At 36.8% G+C, this 15,835-nt stretch overlaps 1 protein-coding gene across 1 annotated transcript in view; it reads left to right on the top strand.

Annotated features, from left to right (window-relative positions):
* TTC27 (tetratricopeptide repeat domain 27) overlaps positions 1 to 15,835 on the top strand; it is a 196,288-nt gene that overhangs the window by 148,634 nt on the left and 31,819 nt on the right. The window contains exons 14-16 of the mRNA XM_055253546.2: positions 4,833 to 4,931; positions 9,685 to 9,737; positions 14,054 to 14,219. Of these exons, the coding sequence (XP_055109521.1) occupies positions 4,833 to 4,931; positions 9,685 to 9,737; positions 14,054 to 14,219 (318 nt within the window). The remainder of the gene's footprint in view (positions 1 to 4,832; positions 4,932 to 9,684; positions 9,738 to 14,053; positions 14,220 to 15,835) is intronic.

Raw genomic sequence — 15,835 nt, 5'->3', positions numbered from 1 at the left:
AGAAACCATGCTCTCAACCTTTTGAGTTCTTTGTGAATTGTTTTTAAAATAATTTAAAGCCATTGGTTAAGTACAGGTATTATCACATTCAAAATAAAAAGTTGGCCTGCTTTTGTGTTTCTCCATTGGCTCCCTGAGAGATAAACACTAGACAGTCAGCTTTTAAAGGTTATTGCCTGCCTACAGCCAGCTTGCCTTCACGATTTGCCCTGGAAATTAGCTCTGCAGAAATCTCAACCAGGGCCTCTCTATCAGGTGATTATCTCCCTCCATTCTTGCCCCGTCCTCTGGCCACCCATTTTTCTTTGTCTTCTTTTGTCCACCTGACTAGCCCAATCAAAAGAGCCTTTGTAGGGGAAGAGATATGCTCCTGGTTCTTAAAGAATTATCTTTTGGGTTTTCCCAGCACATGTTAACTGCCCTGTTTTCCCCTCTCTCTTTATTGGTGACAAGGATGGTATTGTCATAAATCATAGCTTGTGTATAGGCAGAATGGTGTTGTCAGAGGCAGAGAGGATGCGGTCTTTGGAGTCACACTGACTGGGTCGAACCTCTCCTCTGCCTGTGACTGACTCTGACTCTTTGTCGCCTCTCTTAGGAGAGTAAGAATGACCACCTTGCAGGGTGGGTGTGAGGAACGCATGAGTAATGTGTGGAAAGCTCATGGTGTCAGTGCTTGGCACACATAGCAGATGCTCATTAAGAGCTAATTATTTTGGTTGTTATTGTAAAGAGAGGAACAGGAGTAACTATAATATATGAAAGAAGCTGAAGGGAGGGTCTCAGCCAAAGGAGCTAGTTTTTTACTGGAAAAAAAAAGGGAAGGATGCAAGGTATTCCAGGGCCTATGTCAGTGTTTTAGAGAAATAGTGTAACTGTGTTAATAGTGGTAGCCACTAGCCATGTGTAACAATGGACACTTGAAATGTGACTTGTTGAAATTGATCCATGCTGTGTTGAATTCACATCAAATTTCAAAGACTTGGTGTGAAAAAGTGGATATAAAATATCTCAATAACTTTGTATAGTAATATTATATTGAAGTAATCGCATGTTGGATATGTAGAGTTAAATAAAATGTTATTAATATTAAAATAAATTTCACCCTTCCTTTTACTTTTTTTTTTTTTTTTTTTTTTGAGACAGAGTCTCATTTTTTAGCCCAGGCCAGAGTGCAGTGGCGTGATTGTGGCTCACTGCAATCTCCGCCTCCCGGTTCAAGTGATTCTCCCACCTCAGTCTCCCGAGTAGCTGGGACTACAGACGCATGCCTGCTAATTTTTTTTGTATCTTTAGTAGAGACAGGGTTTTACCATTTTGGCCAGGCTGGTCTTGAACTCCTGCCCTCAAGTGATCTGCCCACCTCAGCCTCCCAAAGTGCAGGGATTAGAGGCGTGGACCACCTTCCTTTGACTTTTTGAAATGTAGAAAATATAATGAGGCTACTAGCATGATACTTTTATCTGATAGCATTGGACTAGAAGATAGAGATTTTTGTACCCAAACATATACAACTATGTTCTGAGGAATCGAGAGAGGTTTTTTTTGAAGCTTCTTTTGATTTTGTTTTTCTTTTATGATGTTCTGTTCTTAAGAGTATGACTATTCTGAACTGAGATGCCAGTCACTATTGGTAATAGCAGTTTAAGTAATAGTTTAAAAAGAAAAAAGTAAAAGAGGCACCAAATATTCTCTATAGTCCCCCAAATTGTGAAGACCTCAAAAAAGAAAAGCCATTGGATGATTTCAAAGAACACCACTGTATGCAAAGCTCATCTCCCTTCTTATCATCAGTAGATAAAACCTAGCAGTTAACGATCCTAGGATTTTTCCTTCAAATGCAAAGTATTAAAACACTGCAAAAATAATCAAGAGTAAAAAGAAAAGCGAACCATAATACTTTATGTTAAATTAAGTCATCTGTCTGATTTTCATTAAATTTGTTTTGGTTTTAAAGACATTGGTTATAAAACATTCAGTAGTTTTAAAAATTAAAAATAAAAGATAACCTCATCACCAGTCTGTTTTAGAGCTAGAAGGTAATTGCTAATTTTGGACGTTTGGAACCCTTGTAAATCTTCTTAGATGGATTGAAAAATGAAGTTTTTATTTAGATTTTGAATTTACATGTGTTTTTGTTTGTTTGTTTGTTTGTTTTTGAGACGGAGTCTCGCTCTGTCACCCAGGCTGGAGTGCAGTGGCACCATCTCAGCTTACTGCAAGCTCCGCCTCCCGGGTTCACACCATTCTCCTGCCTCAGCCTCCCGAGTACCTGGGCCTATAGGCGCCCGCCACCATGCCCGGCTAATTTTTTTGTATTTTTAGTAGAGATGGGGTTTCACCGTGTTAGCCAGGATGGGCTCGATCTCCTGACCTCGTGATCCACCTGCCTCGGCCTCCCAAAGTGCTGGGATTACAGGTGTGAGCCACTTCGCCTGGCCACACGTGTGGTTTTTATAACAACACATGGGAAATAGTATTTGTTCTTTGCTGATGCAGAAAACAAGCAGAGCACATGCATTTTGAGGACCTTGAGGTCAGTTCTTATTGTCAGTTCTTATTGTTCTTGATTTAGTCTCAAAATAAGAATCCCTTATTCCAAGTAAACTTGGTATCATAATTCTTTGTATCTAAGATGCCATCAGTTGTAAGAAGTACCTTTAAGTACCACTTTGTATAGAAAAAAAATGTTGCCAATAAAACTGACAAGCTATTGGTTTTTCAGATGCATCTCTATTTCAGAAATGTTAAATGGCGGGGAAAAAAGTATACTTTAACATTGATGAAATATAATACACAGATTTTGAAACTTTACTTGGTTGGAGTTTAGACAGCTTGTTTTACATGTTAGCATCAGACTTTAGGTACTCTCAGAATGTTCAGCAAGTGTGGTTTGGTGCATTGAAGCTCTTTTCATTTAATTTTATTAAAAAACAGATGAAAGCAAAGTGGTGAGCTCATTTTTAGGTTGTTGAAAGTCCCATGATTCAGAAAAGTAAACTTCTAACTTTTAGTTTCAACCTAGTACCTCTGCTTCTGCCCCCTCCCAGTGGACATATATCCATCCTCTTTTCAGTCATTACCTGTCCCTCTAACAAAATCTGTTCTCCATAAAGGCTCCTGATAACAGTTATTTATAGCCTCTTGTGAATTCATGGCAAAGTGTTAAATGGCCCAAGTCTGCTTGCTTTCTAAGCTTTATCTCTAATTACTGGCTAAAAATCTTTATCTGCTTAAAGAACTTTCAGGCCTCTGCTAGCCATATGGAACAAGTTTTGTGGGAATGGCTGAAGGAGGAGTGCTGTAGAGGCAGCCTCCTACTCTGCCTCTATGGAAGACTGTGGATAGATAACAGAGTACCTCGTTTTCTTTCCTACCCTAAACTGTCCAAGTAAATCTGACAGCTGGCTCATTGCCTTTCTGGAAGTCAGTAAGAAAGGAGACTTCAATCTGCTTATAAAGTTGGCTCTGCTGACTGTCTGGAAGGAAAACAACTCATAATAGCTGCATTTCTGACTAATTCCATTGAATTTTTGTTAGTTTTTTGTTTTTTTGTTTTTGTTTTGTTTGATATGGAGTCTCGCTCTGTCGCCCAGGCTGGAGTGCAGTGGCGCAATCTCAGGTCACTGCAGCCTCCACCTCCTAGGTTCAAGCGATTCTCCTGCCTCAGCCTCCCGAGTAGCTGGGATTACAGGTGCACACCATCACGTCCGGCTAATTTTTGTATTTTTAGTTGTGATGGGGCTTCACCATGTTGGTCAGGCTGGTTTTGAACTCCTGACCTAGAGTGATCCACCCACCTCGGCCTCCCAAAGTGCTGGGATTACAGACGTGAGCCACCGCACCCACCCGAATTTTTGTTAGTTTTATCTCCCTTTTGACAGAGGCTATTGGATTTTAAGGAAACCTTATGATATACAGATTTTTTTTTTTTTTTTTTTGGTAATCTGAATTGCTACTTCCTAGTTTATCTGTTTTCTAAATCTCAGTGTTTACAAATCTAATTGGCTTAGGTCATACTTTACATTTTGAGTAACTATTTGATAATCCAGATTCTGAACCTCCTTTTTCTAAATTATTTTCAGGCATGCCTAAAGCAGATATATGCTAGGGCAGTTTGGCTCTTGGTTAAGCTGCAGAAGTTCTTGTGGTCTAGTTTGAAGATGAAAACAGAAATTTCTTTTTTTGAGTTTGTAATACATTCATCAGTTGTGAATCTGCTGATACTTTGTATATGGTGGCCCCTCAGAATGCATGGGGGATTGCTTCCAGGCATCCCCCCGCCAACCCCAGTACCAAAATCCGTGATGCTCATGTCCATTGTATAAAATGCTGTAGTATTTGCATATGACTTACGTACATCCTCCTGTATGCTTTCAGTCATCTCTTGATTGCTTATGGTACCTAACACAGTGCAAATGCTATGTAAGTTGTATTGTTTAGGGAATAATGACAAGAAAAAAATGTTTGTACATGTTCAGTAGAGATGCAACCATCCAGTTTCTTTTCTCCAATATTTTTGCTCTGCAGCTGATTGAACCCACAGCCAACATGCCCAGTAAGGAGTTTGGTTAACACAAAGTATGGACTTTTTCTGCGAAACATATGCAATAATATTGCACATGTTTTCAGTGTTAGCATTGAAAATTATATGGAAAAATTTACCTCCATTGCCAAATATTCTACATTTAAACTAAATGTAAGGCAAATATTTATTATATAGCTCCGCATTCTTTCTAGGAGTGTGTTTGTTGATAGTATCTTAATAATTTTCAGATTACATTCTGTAAATGTTTCTGTGTGTTTGAATGACTGACTTTTGGTCTTTGCAGCTCGGGGTGTGGTTTTCTCTCGGCTGTGCCTATTTGGCCTTGGAAGACTATCAAGGTTCAGCAAAGGCATTTCAGCGCTGTGTGACTCTAGAACCCGATGTAAGTTTGTTTGATCTTCTGTCCTTACATGGCTCTTTACTCTCTAAGTTGTTGAAATTGTACTCTATGGTTCAGAACAGCAATTCCTTTTGTGTTGGAGGAAAGTGTACATTTGAGGGAAGGTCATACCTCAAGGTATAGGATTTATAAATCTGGAAATAAGTTAATATTTCATGGTTTCATTTAGGAAATAATTTTGATAAAACAATTTTCTTGTTAAAAATATACTTCACTGAATGTATAGCAAAGTATCATGTATATTTTGTGATTCACTAGTATGTCCTGCCTATGTTAATTGCATTACTAGAAAGTTATTTTAGGGTGGAGTCTTTTTATATTTGATAGTTTTATGAGATAATAATTCACATACCATATAATTCACCTATTTAATATATACAGTTCAATGATTTTTAGTATAGTTAGAATTGTGCAACCATCAACTACAATTAGCTTTAGATCATCTTTATTACCCTAAAGAGAAACCCCTGTACCCATTAGTTGTCACTCCCTATTTCTCTCCAAACACCCTCCCCTCAGCCCTAGGCAAACACTAATGTGCATTTTGTCTCTATAGATTCACCTATTATGAACATTTCATATAAATGGATTCATACATTTTGTGGGTTCTTGTGACTGGCTTCTTTCTTAGATTCATGTTTTCAAGATTCATGCATGGTTATAGCATGCTTCAGTACTTTGTTCCTTTTTATGACCAAATAATATTCCATTGTATGGGTATATCACATGTTATTTATCCATTCATGAGTTGGTAGACATTTGGATTGTTTCCACCTTTTGGCTATTATAAATATCACTACTATAAACATTTGTTTATAAGTTTGAGACCAACATATGTTTCCATTTCTCTTGGTTATATAGCCAGTAGTAGAGTTGCCGGATCGTATGGTAGCTCTATGTTCAGAATTTTGAGGATCTGCCAGACTGTTTTCCAAAGTACCATTTTAGGCTGGGTGTGGTGGCTCACGCCTGTAATCCCAACACTTTGGGAGGCCAAGGCGGGTGGATCACTTGAGGCCAGGAGTTCGAGACCAGCCTGGCCAACATGGTAAAACCCCATGTCTTCTAAAAATACAAAAATTAGCTGGGCGTGATGACGCATGCCATGGTCCCAGCTACTCAGGAGGCTGAGGAGGGAGAATCACTTGAACCTGGGAGGTGGAGGTCGCAGTGAGCAGAGATTGCGCCACCTTACTCCAGCATGGATGACCGAACAAGACTCTGTCTCAAAAAAACAAAACAAAACAAAAAAAACAACAACTAAAAAACAAAGTACCATTATATAGTCCCACTAGCAATGTATGAGGGTTCCAGTTTCTCAACATCCTTGACAACACTTGTTGCTAGCTGTCTTTTTTATTATAGCTATTCTAGCTATTCTATTATAGCATTTCATTGTGGTTCAATTTGCGTGTTTTGGAGGGTTTTATTATAGCTATTTGAATGGTTTTATTATAGCTATTATAGCTATTCTGTTATAGCATCTCATTGTGGTTCAATTTGCGTGTTTTGGATGGCTAATGATGTTGAGCATCTTTCCACATGCTTCTTGGCCATTTGTGTATCCTCTTTGGGGGAAATGTCTATTCACATCCTTACTCATTTTTAAAATTGGGTCATGTATCCTTTTATCATTGAGTTGTAAGAGTTCTTTCTATATTCTAGCTACAAGTCACTTGTCAGACAAATGATTTGCAAATATTTTCTCCCATTCTGTTAAGTTTTTTTTTTCTCTCTATTGATTGCGCACTTTGAAGCACAAAAGCCTAATCTTGATGAAGTCCAACTTACCTGTTTTTTCTTTTGTTGCTCATACTTTTGGTACAATATCTAAGAATCCATTGCCAAATCCAAGGTCACAAAGATGTACTCCTATCTTTTCTGCTAAGAGTTTTATAGTTTTAACTCTTACATTAAGGTCTAGGGACCATTTTAAGTTAATTTTATTTATGATATAAGGAAGGGGTCCAACTTCATTCTTTTACATGTAGATATCCAGTTGTCTCAAAACTTTGTTGAAAAGACTGTTCTTTTCCTATTAATAGTCTTGTCACTCTGGTCAAAAATCAGCTTACTGTAAATGTAAGTGGTCAAAAATTAATTGACTGTGATGTAAGGATGTATTTATGGTCCATCAATTACATTTCATTGACTATATATCTGTGCATATTCCACTATCTTGTTTATGGAAACTTTGTAGTAAGTTTTGAAAATGGTGTGAGTACTCCAACTTTGTTCTTCCTTTACAAGATAGTTTTGGCTATTCAGCGTTCCTTGAATTTTCCTATGGGATTTTTAGCTTTGTAAATTTTCCCAAAAGACGTTATATTGAATCTGCAGGTGAATAAGGGGAGTACTGCCATCTTAATAATATTAAGTCCTTCGATCCATGAACATGGAATGTCTTTACATTTTTCTAGGTTTCTTTCATTTCTTTTAATATTTTATAGTTTTCAGAGTGAAGTTTTACACCTCTTTTGTTAAGTTATTCCAAAGTGTTTTATCCTTTTTCATACTATTATAAATGGAATTATTTTCTTAATTTTATTTTTTATTTTTTTGAGACAGAGTCTTGCTCTTTTGCTCAGGCTGAAGTGCATTGGTGCAATCTCGGCCTACAGCAACCTCCGCCTCCCAGGTTCAAGCAATTCTTCTGCCTCAGCCTCCCAATTAGCTGGGATTACAGGTGTGCAGCACCACACCTGACAAATTTTTGTATTTTTAGTAGAGATGAGGTTTCTCCATGTTGGCCAGACTAGTCTCAAACTCCTGACCTCAGGTGATCTACCCGCCTCAGCCTCCCAAAGTGACAGGATTATAGATGTGAGCCACTGCGTCTGGTCTAAATTTTATTTTTGGATTGCCTATTATTAGTATATAGAAACACAATTGATTTTTATATATTAATTATATCTTGCAACCTTGCTGAGCTCATTTATTACTTCTAGTAGGTGTTTTGTTTTTTTTTTTTACGGACTCCTTAAAATTTTCTATATAAAAGATCTAAATTTAATGTTTCATTTGAGAAAAAAGAATTGCAATTTGGGGTGTATATGCATGCCAGGTAGTCTTTGAATGTCTGAAGAACAAGGAGAAGGTTAGAAGTTTTATTAAAAGGAGAAGTGTTGCATATTGCTCTTTGAGAAATTCATTGGCACTTACAGTAAGGGTTTGGGAGCTGGCAAGCTTCCATAGATGAGGGATGGCAGAGGGCAAAATTAGTCCCAGAGTTTCAGCAAATTATCTCAGAAGCTGTAGATAAAACTGGTTTCAGGTTACAACAAGCAGTTCCAGCAGTCAGGCTGCTTTCATTTGGATATTTTAACAGTTTTAATGTCTCTACTAATATTCCCCCAAACATTCTCTCATTATGTTCATGTTTTCCTTTAAATCTTTGAACATGTTTATAATAACTGCTTTGCAATCCTATGTTTATTTCAATCCTATGCTTTCATTTCTGGTACTGTTTCTTATTAACTGATTTTTTTTTCCCTTTGGTTGTGAAGGAAATATTCCTGCTTCTTCCTATGTCCACCATTTTTTAAAAAAATTGTATTCTACACATTGTGGATGCTATGTTGTTGTGCTTCTTGGTTTTAATCTGTTCTCTTACGGAAGATTTTTATTTTGGCATTCAATTAAATTACTCATAAATCAGCTTGTTTTTAAGCTTGTTAAAGTGGGTCTGGAGTTGTCCTTATTTTCTCATAACCCTTTTAAAAAAAAAAAAATCAATAGAGATGGAGCCTTGCCCTCTTGACCAGGCTAGTCTCGAACTCCTGGCCTCAAGTGATCCTCCCATCTTGGCCTCCCAAAGTGCTGGGATTACAGATGTGAACCACTGCACCCAGCCCTCTAATAACCTTTTCTTAAGGTATAACCTCTCTGAGATTGAATTTAATGCCATGGGCAATCAATAAGAACTTTCTAGTTTTGCTAGTTTAGAACTTGAATAACTTCTAGCACAGTGTGACCTCCAGAATCTCCATTCAGCTCACAGCTTTCTGGTAGTTATTCTTTGCTAGACTTCAAAAAACTTACTAATTTTGCCATGTCTGGAAGTGGAGGTCCACTGCCACTTAATTTTTGAATCACATGTATGGGACTTAAGAATGATATATACTATATTGGATGAAAAGTGGAACAAAGAGAAATAGATAATTTATATCATTCTTGTTTGAATCAACATTTATATAAATTCAACCTGATTAAGCTGATTTAAAAAAGCATTCATTTTTGCTTTATTTTTGTCATTGGGTAGAGGAATAGGTAGAGGAATATGTTTGATGGATGAAATACTTAGTAGTAACATTGGAGAACAGATTTTTTTTTAACCCCCCTATCCGGTGAAGAAGGATGACCGTATAATGGCAAAAACTTTTAAGATAGGAAAAAACAGTATACTGCATTGCCTTTTTTGTAATAAATCTAGGTACTATATAGAGTATCTTGTAAATTAGCTATCTTGTAAGTCTAAATTTGAAAATAAAATCTTAACTGAATTGCTAATTGGTACAATAATAATTATATTGCGTGGTTGATTCTTTTAACCTTTTTCTAAATTATAAAAGTTCAGTTTGATTTAATTTTGCCATATACCTTTAAACACACCTTATTGAAAATTGTGGTTTTAAAGAGCATATATTGGACTAGGAAAGTGTGTTGTACTTTTGGTTTCAGCAATAATTTTACCTAAATAAGAATAGTTAATTAACTGAGTTCTCTATCATTTCAGAATGCTGAAGCTTGGAACAATTTATCAACTTCCTATATCCGACTAAAACAAAAGTAAGTACATCAGACAAATATGAAGAACTTTGCTTCCCAAATAAATGAATGAGATTTTCTACAACTGAACATTGTTTCAATGTTTCTCCTTGTTTTACCTTTCTCACCCATGTATATGAAATAGAATAACTTAAGTAGAATAACTTAATTCAAACTAAATTAACTTGAATTCTAAATATACAGTTTATTTCTTAAAAACATTTCATATGTAATAAAATAAGAAATGTTACTTGAAATCTTTATTTAATACTGAAGTTTTACATTCTTCATTTTATTACATGATAAAAGCAAACATATGTTTAGTTGGTCAACTCAGTTGACAGTTATTTTTATTCATTGCTTGCTTTGTACTAGACATTATTGAGAAATATAAATAAATATGAACCAATGTCTTCAGGGAATGTAGGTTTAAAAAATAAAATACTATGCTATCTTATTTAAAAAATTGATTAGTATATAAGCTATCTGTGGCAAATACTAAGTGAGAATACAAAGAGGGCCAAAATAATCATACATGATACTTGTACCACACTTATTATGTGCCAGCCACTCATTTAGTCTCGTGAGGATCAAAGAAGAGAGAAACCATGTCATCCTGGATCAGAAATGCTTCTGAGAGAATGTTGGACTCAAGCAGAAATTTGAAGGATGGATAGAAGGGACAGAGGGGAGCCTCTTAGGCACAGGAAATGATGTCACCAAATGCAGAATGACAGGAATGAATGTAGTATTTTAGGAGATAGGAAGCAAAATAGTCTAGCTATAAAGTAATGTGAAATATACGGTGAGAGATAAGGTTAGAAAGGTAGGTTGAAGTAAAATTGCAGCATCTTCTGATTATTTGACCAATGAGTTGAGACTGTCCTGTTGAGAATAGGAAGCCAGAGATTTCAGTGTGGTAATCTCATGAAGAAAGAAGCTTTTGGGGAAGATTTATCTGGTGGCAGTATGTGAGGCAGACTAGAGGAAACTGGAGGCTGGGAAGCCAGTTAGGACACAGCTGTTATAACAATTCAGGCATGAGATAACTAGAGTGGAAAAAGAAGGGGCAGATGCCAAACTCTTTATAAAGGAGAAAACCAACTAACTGGGCTTATTGACTGGCTATGAAAAGCAAAGGAAAGGGAGGAGACAAGGACTGCTGTTGCCAGAACTCTAACAAATTAATTAAAGGATGGATATATTTTCATTTTTATTTGGCCTTACTTTCAAACTTAATTTAATTTTTCTTGGTGGAATCACAAGATAATTTCTGAAGACATCATTAAATCCATATTACGTAGAGATCATGAAATGCTGCCTCTGCTCTTGGATGACATAAATAAAGTACTATCTGTTCTACCATTCTCTTCAGAAGATAATATTATATTCTTGCTTGCAACTGATAGTGCTAAAACTCTCTGGAGACCTTTTTGGTTTAAAGCAACAGGCTCGGAAGTCCCTGTCATACTTGTAGAATGATCTCAGTGAGTTTTTCTGGCAACTCGGGTAAGTCTGTATGTAGTGAAGCTCTTGATACCTTGTCTTCCAGCCCAATCATGTAGGAATTCTGCTTTCTCTCTTAGGGGTTCTTGCATATTGTTTCTCGACTTTCTTACCTCTTGCAGTTCCACAAATAGGTTTTTGTGCAAAGGTGGAGTTGTAAGGTCTGAGATAAATCATTTCTTTATTCTTTCCTGTTTACTCTTTTCTTTCTTTGCTAAGGCTCCAGACAAAGCTAATGGGATTGTTACTTCTGAGGTAATTAATGCTTCTCTCAGAAGATCCTATTCATGCCTTAAAACGGCCCATTAAACTTTCTTTTATCCTTTTGTGGTCACAAGATTCTTCACTAACGTGCTCTCTTTGCTGTTTCATCTGGTTCCCCTCAATATCATGTTCCTATCAGTCCCACGTAAAAATGTCTATCTTCGGATGTGATTTTAATGGTGCAATATCTCTACTATAGAGGGGTTTTGATAAGTGAATCCTGAAATGAAGCACCTTACAAAGAAGCTATATTTACCAAAAAGGAAAAATGGATTCATGGAACAATTTTGAGGCTAGGAAATTATGATTAGGGGGATCATAAGGGGGGACATATAGGAAAAAGGATAATCCTCATGGTGTGGATTTTTACTTGTTGAGTTCACCCCCAACCCCTGTGGATGGGAGAGCTGGGGAGTCTTGGTCCAACACTGTTGGAGGCAGTTGCTATTAGATGGAGGTGGTGATATGGTAGAGTAGAGGAAGGAAAAAAGGAAAAAAATACTCCATGAACAATTTATGACTGAAATTGAAGACATGTTTCCTTTCTTTTTGAGTTTTCTTGTATTTTTGCAAGGAGGAATCCCTTAGATAGTTCTCTTAGAGTCAATAGATGGTAAACGCTCTTAACCTTTGTATATCTAAAAATGTTTCATTTTACATTTACTCTTGAGTGTGGTAAGTTTAGCTGATGAAAAAATTTTGGCTGACAGTTATTTTCACTCAGCACTTTAAAAGTAATATTCTGTTGTCTTCTGTCATCTTACTGCTGAATCAATATATATCTGTCATCACTTCTTTGTAGATTTTAGGAATATCCTTCCTAAATTTCACACAATATTTCTAGATGTTCATTTATCTTTACTTATAATGCTCAGTATGTGAAATATACTTTTGATCATATAATTTATGATCGAAAATTTTTTTGAAATTTGTTCATTTCTGGAAAATTCTCTGCTTTTATCTTTTGATATAAAGAATCCTGCCATGCTCTGCATTTGTTTACTGTAGAATCTCTATCAGATGTATGTTTGAGTCTTACCTCTCATTCTTTCCTCTGTCTCTTTCCAGCTTTTATTTTATAATTCGAATTCTGTGTGAACTCCTTACTGTTATCTTGCAATGCATCAGTTCCTCCTTGACTATGTGCATTCTAGTTTTTGTTAGCTATTGAAGGTTTTGTTTTTGTTTTTTGTTTTTTGAGACAGTCTCGCTCTGTTGCCCAGGCTGGAGTGTGGTGGCACGATCTCAGCTCACTGCAACCTCCGCCCCCCAGGTTCAAGTGACTCTCCTGCCTCAGCCTCCCAAGTAGCTGGGACTACAGGCATGTGCCACTATGTCCAGCTAATTTTTGTATTTTTAGTAGAGACAGGGTTTCATCATGTTGGTCAGGATGGTCTTGATCTTCTGACCTTGTGATCCACCCTCCTCAGCATCCCAAAGTGCTGGGATTACAGTTGTGAGCCACTGTGCCCGGCCTGTTGTTGTTTTGTTGCCTCTTTCAATACTGAAATTTCCAGTTAGTTTTTATTCACATCTCCTTGTTCTTATTTCATTACTCCCTGTTTTTGTTTCACAATTTTCTGTTCCTTTTCAATGTAAATTATTTCTTTGTCTATGTCAGTATTCTAAACAAATTTATTTAAAGACTTGATAAATTGTTACTTAAACAATTAAGAAAAACTTTTTTTCACTCCTCCCTCTCCCCCTTAAAATCAATTTTTTTTTTTTAACATGGAGTCTTGCTCTGTTGCCTGGGCTGGAGTGCAGGGGTGTGATCTTGGCTCACTGCAACCATGGCTTCCCAGGTTCAAGTGATTCTTGGCCTCAGCCTCCTGAGTAGCTGGGATTACAGGTACGTGCCACCATGCCCAGCTGCTTTTTTTGTTTGTTTGTTTTTGTATTTTTTATTAGAGATGGGGTTACCCTCTGTTGGCCAGGCTGGTATCGAACTCCTGACCTCAGGTGATCCACCCACCTCAGCCACTCAAAAAGTGCTGGGATTACAGATGTGAGCTACCATGCCTGGCTACCTTAAAATTTTATCTTTAGTAAATTTATGTCCTGTTGATTAGTTTTGTTGACTGAAGGTTTTTTTCTCACAGGGTGTAGAATTTTGGTTTGCAGCATTTTGGTTGCAGATTCATGAGGAGTGTGTTGTTTGGACCTCCTTGCCTCTGGTCCCTCCACTACTGTCTGCGCCTTTTGTCTTACAGGTTTGCAATTGTACTTGCTTGGCCACTCTGACTCCAGATTTGGAACTTGAGTGTGCCTTCTCCTGAGGTGATACTGGGATTGATACCTAGTTTTAAAATAATGTCCTTGTTACCAGTAAATAGATTAGGAAAGGAGTATCTCTGTATGTATGCTATATATACCATAGGGTCTGTCACTGAATTTTGTAGGGAAGTTTGAATTGGTTTTGTGTTGTTTAGGTCTCTCATTCTGTTTGTTTATATGAACGAATAAGGACTGACAGTCCACATTAGCATTTTATACATTTAGCTATGCTTTATTCTAATAAAAAAAAGAGTTCATTATTGCTCCCTTTAAAATTTGACCTTCAATAGAGTAAAAGCTTTTAGAACTTTACAAGAAGCTCTCAAGTGTAACTATGAACACTGGCAGATTTGGGAAAACTACATCCTCACCAGCACTGACGTTGGGGAATTTTCAGAAGCCATTAAAGCTTATCACCGGCTCTTGGACTTACGTGACAAATACAAAGATGTTCAGGTAGGATATTTATATTCCGTTATTTCAGTTTGTGTTTGATACTAATCCTTGATCACATGGTATAAATTATTTCCTTGAATATGCACAGGAAAATTTTGTTAAACACATGTAACATATGAAAAGGGTATTTTTTTCTAGTCAAATATTCTTCATGATATATAGAATTCTGCTATTCTAATGTCAAATTTGTTTGTACAGTCATAAACTGAATATTACTGTGACTCAGTTATGAAAATCTGATATGTGGGTTACATATATAGTCACTTTGCAGAAGCTAAATAAAACACTGTGTTACTTAGTACTTTGGGTATCTCAGTGTATTCTCTGACTTGTGGTAGCTGGAATAAATCCTATACTCATTTGTTCATTCATTTAACAAGCATTTACTGCATACCTTCAGATGGTATGAACAATATAGAGAGGATGGCTAACATTTTCTTTGCAATGTTTCATGAGGTGGTGTTCTATTTGGTGGAATAAAGTTATCCCTCCAGAAAGTATGGGAGATTCAAAGCTGTTGTGTCATCTGAAAGATTAAATAAAAAAGACCTTTTTGGTTTAACTGTAGTTGAAGACAATATGCTGTCTTCAGTGTAAAGTGATACTCTGAGATCATGCCACTGCACTCCAGCCTGGGTGACAGAGCAAAACTCTGTCTCTAAATAAATAAATAAATAAATAAACAAAACTGAATGGAATGATAGCCAAGTGAATGGAGAGACAGCAGAGTTTTATATACCTAGAAAGGGTAGGGGCTCTAGTGAATCTGTTTGCACAGTTCCCTGACGGTCAATAGTTGTCCTGTTAACATTGCTGAAATTTTCCATTGAGATAGTTCTTCCTTTTCTACACTTAGTGCCTTAGCAAAGGGCACTGATGAGACTGAACAGATCTCAGTATATTGTGACTGCTGAAGATAGTGCATATCTCTTGTTTACTGCAATTGTGATTTTTAAGATCTTTCTTTACTAGGAAAGATTTCTGAAACCTGTTCCTAAAATCTCAAGGAGAATGTAAATTATTTATATTGGTAGTATATTCCATCTTACAGTTGAAAGAAATTCTGTTGTTTTCTTTCATATTAAAAAAATGTACATGAAACATTCCAATCCAGCACTCCTCATTTAGACATTGCTGCTGGCTCAATTCCAGCATTCTTTAGAATCACACACTGTCAGAGCAAAAGGGGACCTTGGAAGTCCTCTAGGGCCAGGCTGAATAAGTTTACACACCAAGTCAGAAAGCAGTGTGAAGCTCCCCTCCTTCCTGATAAGCTAAACAGGGGACTTCTTCAAGCTGTCATTCTGCTTTTCCATCCTCTTGGTATTGCTGCTGATAACTTATCTGTGTCATCTCTTTCTTAATTGTCTTAGAATTGGCTTCCTTGGTTAGTCTGATCCTGTTAATCTTCTGTCCTGTGCCTCCATTTTCTAACTAATCTGCTTGTCTTTCTGTTGTCAGTGGGATCTCCCCTCTAAACCTATACTTTAACCCCAGTAATCTCCTTCATATCTGCGAAGGATTAGTAACAACTGGCTCATCAGGTTGGCTTTTTGGATCTTGAGAAAATCCTGGTCATCCTTTCATGCTTGGCACCAGTAGGAGTTGTTTTATAT

Source organism: Symphalangus syndactylus, chromosome 18, assembly GCF_028878055.3.
Source record: "Symphalangus syndactylus isolate Jambi chromosome 18, NHGRI_mSymSyn1-v2.1_pri, whole genome shotgun sequence".
NCBI lineage: Eukaryota > Metazoa > Chordata > Mammalia > Primates > Hylobatidae > Symphalangus > Symphalangus syndactylus.
Note: the sequence above shows the minus strand (reverse complement) of the source record. Positions and strands in the feature narration are given on the sequence as shown.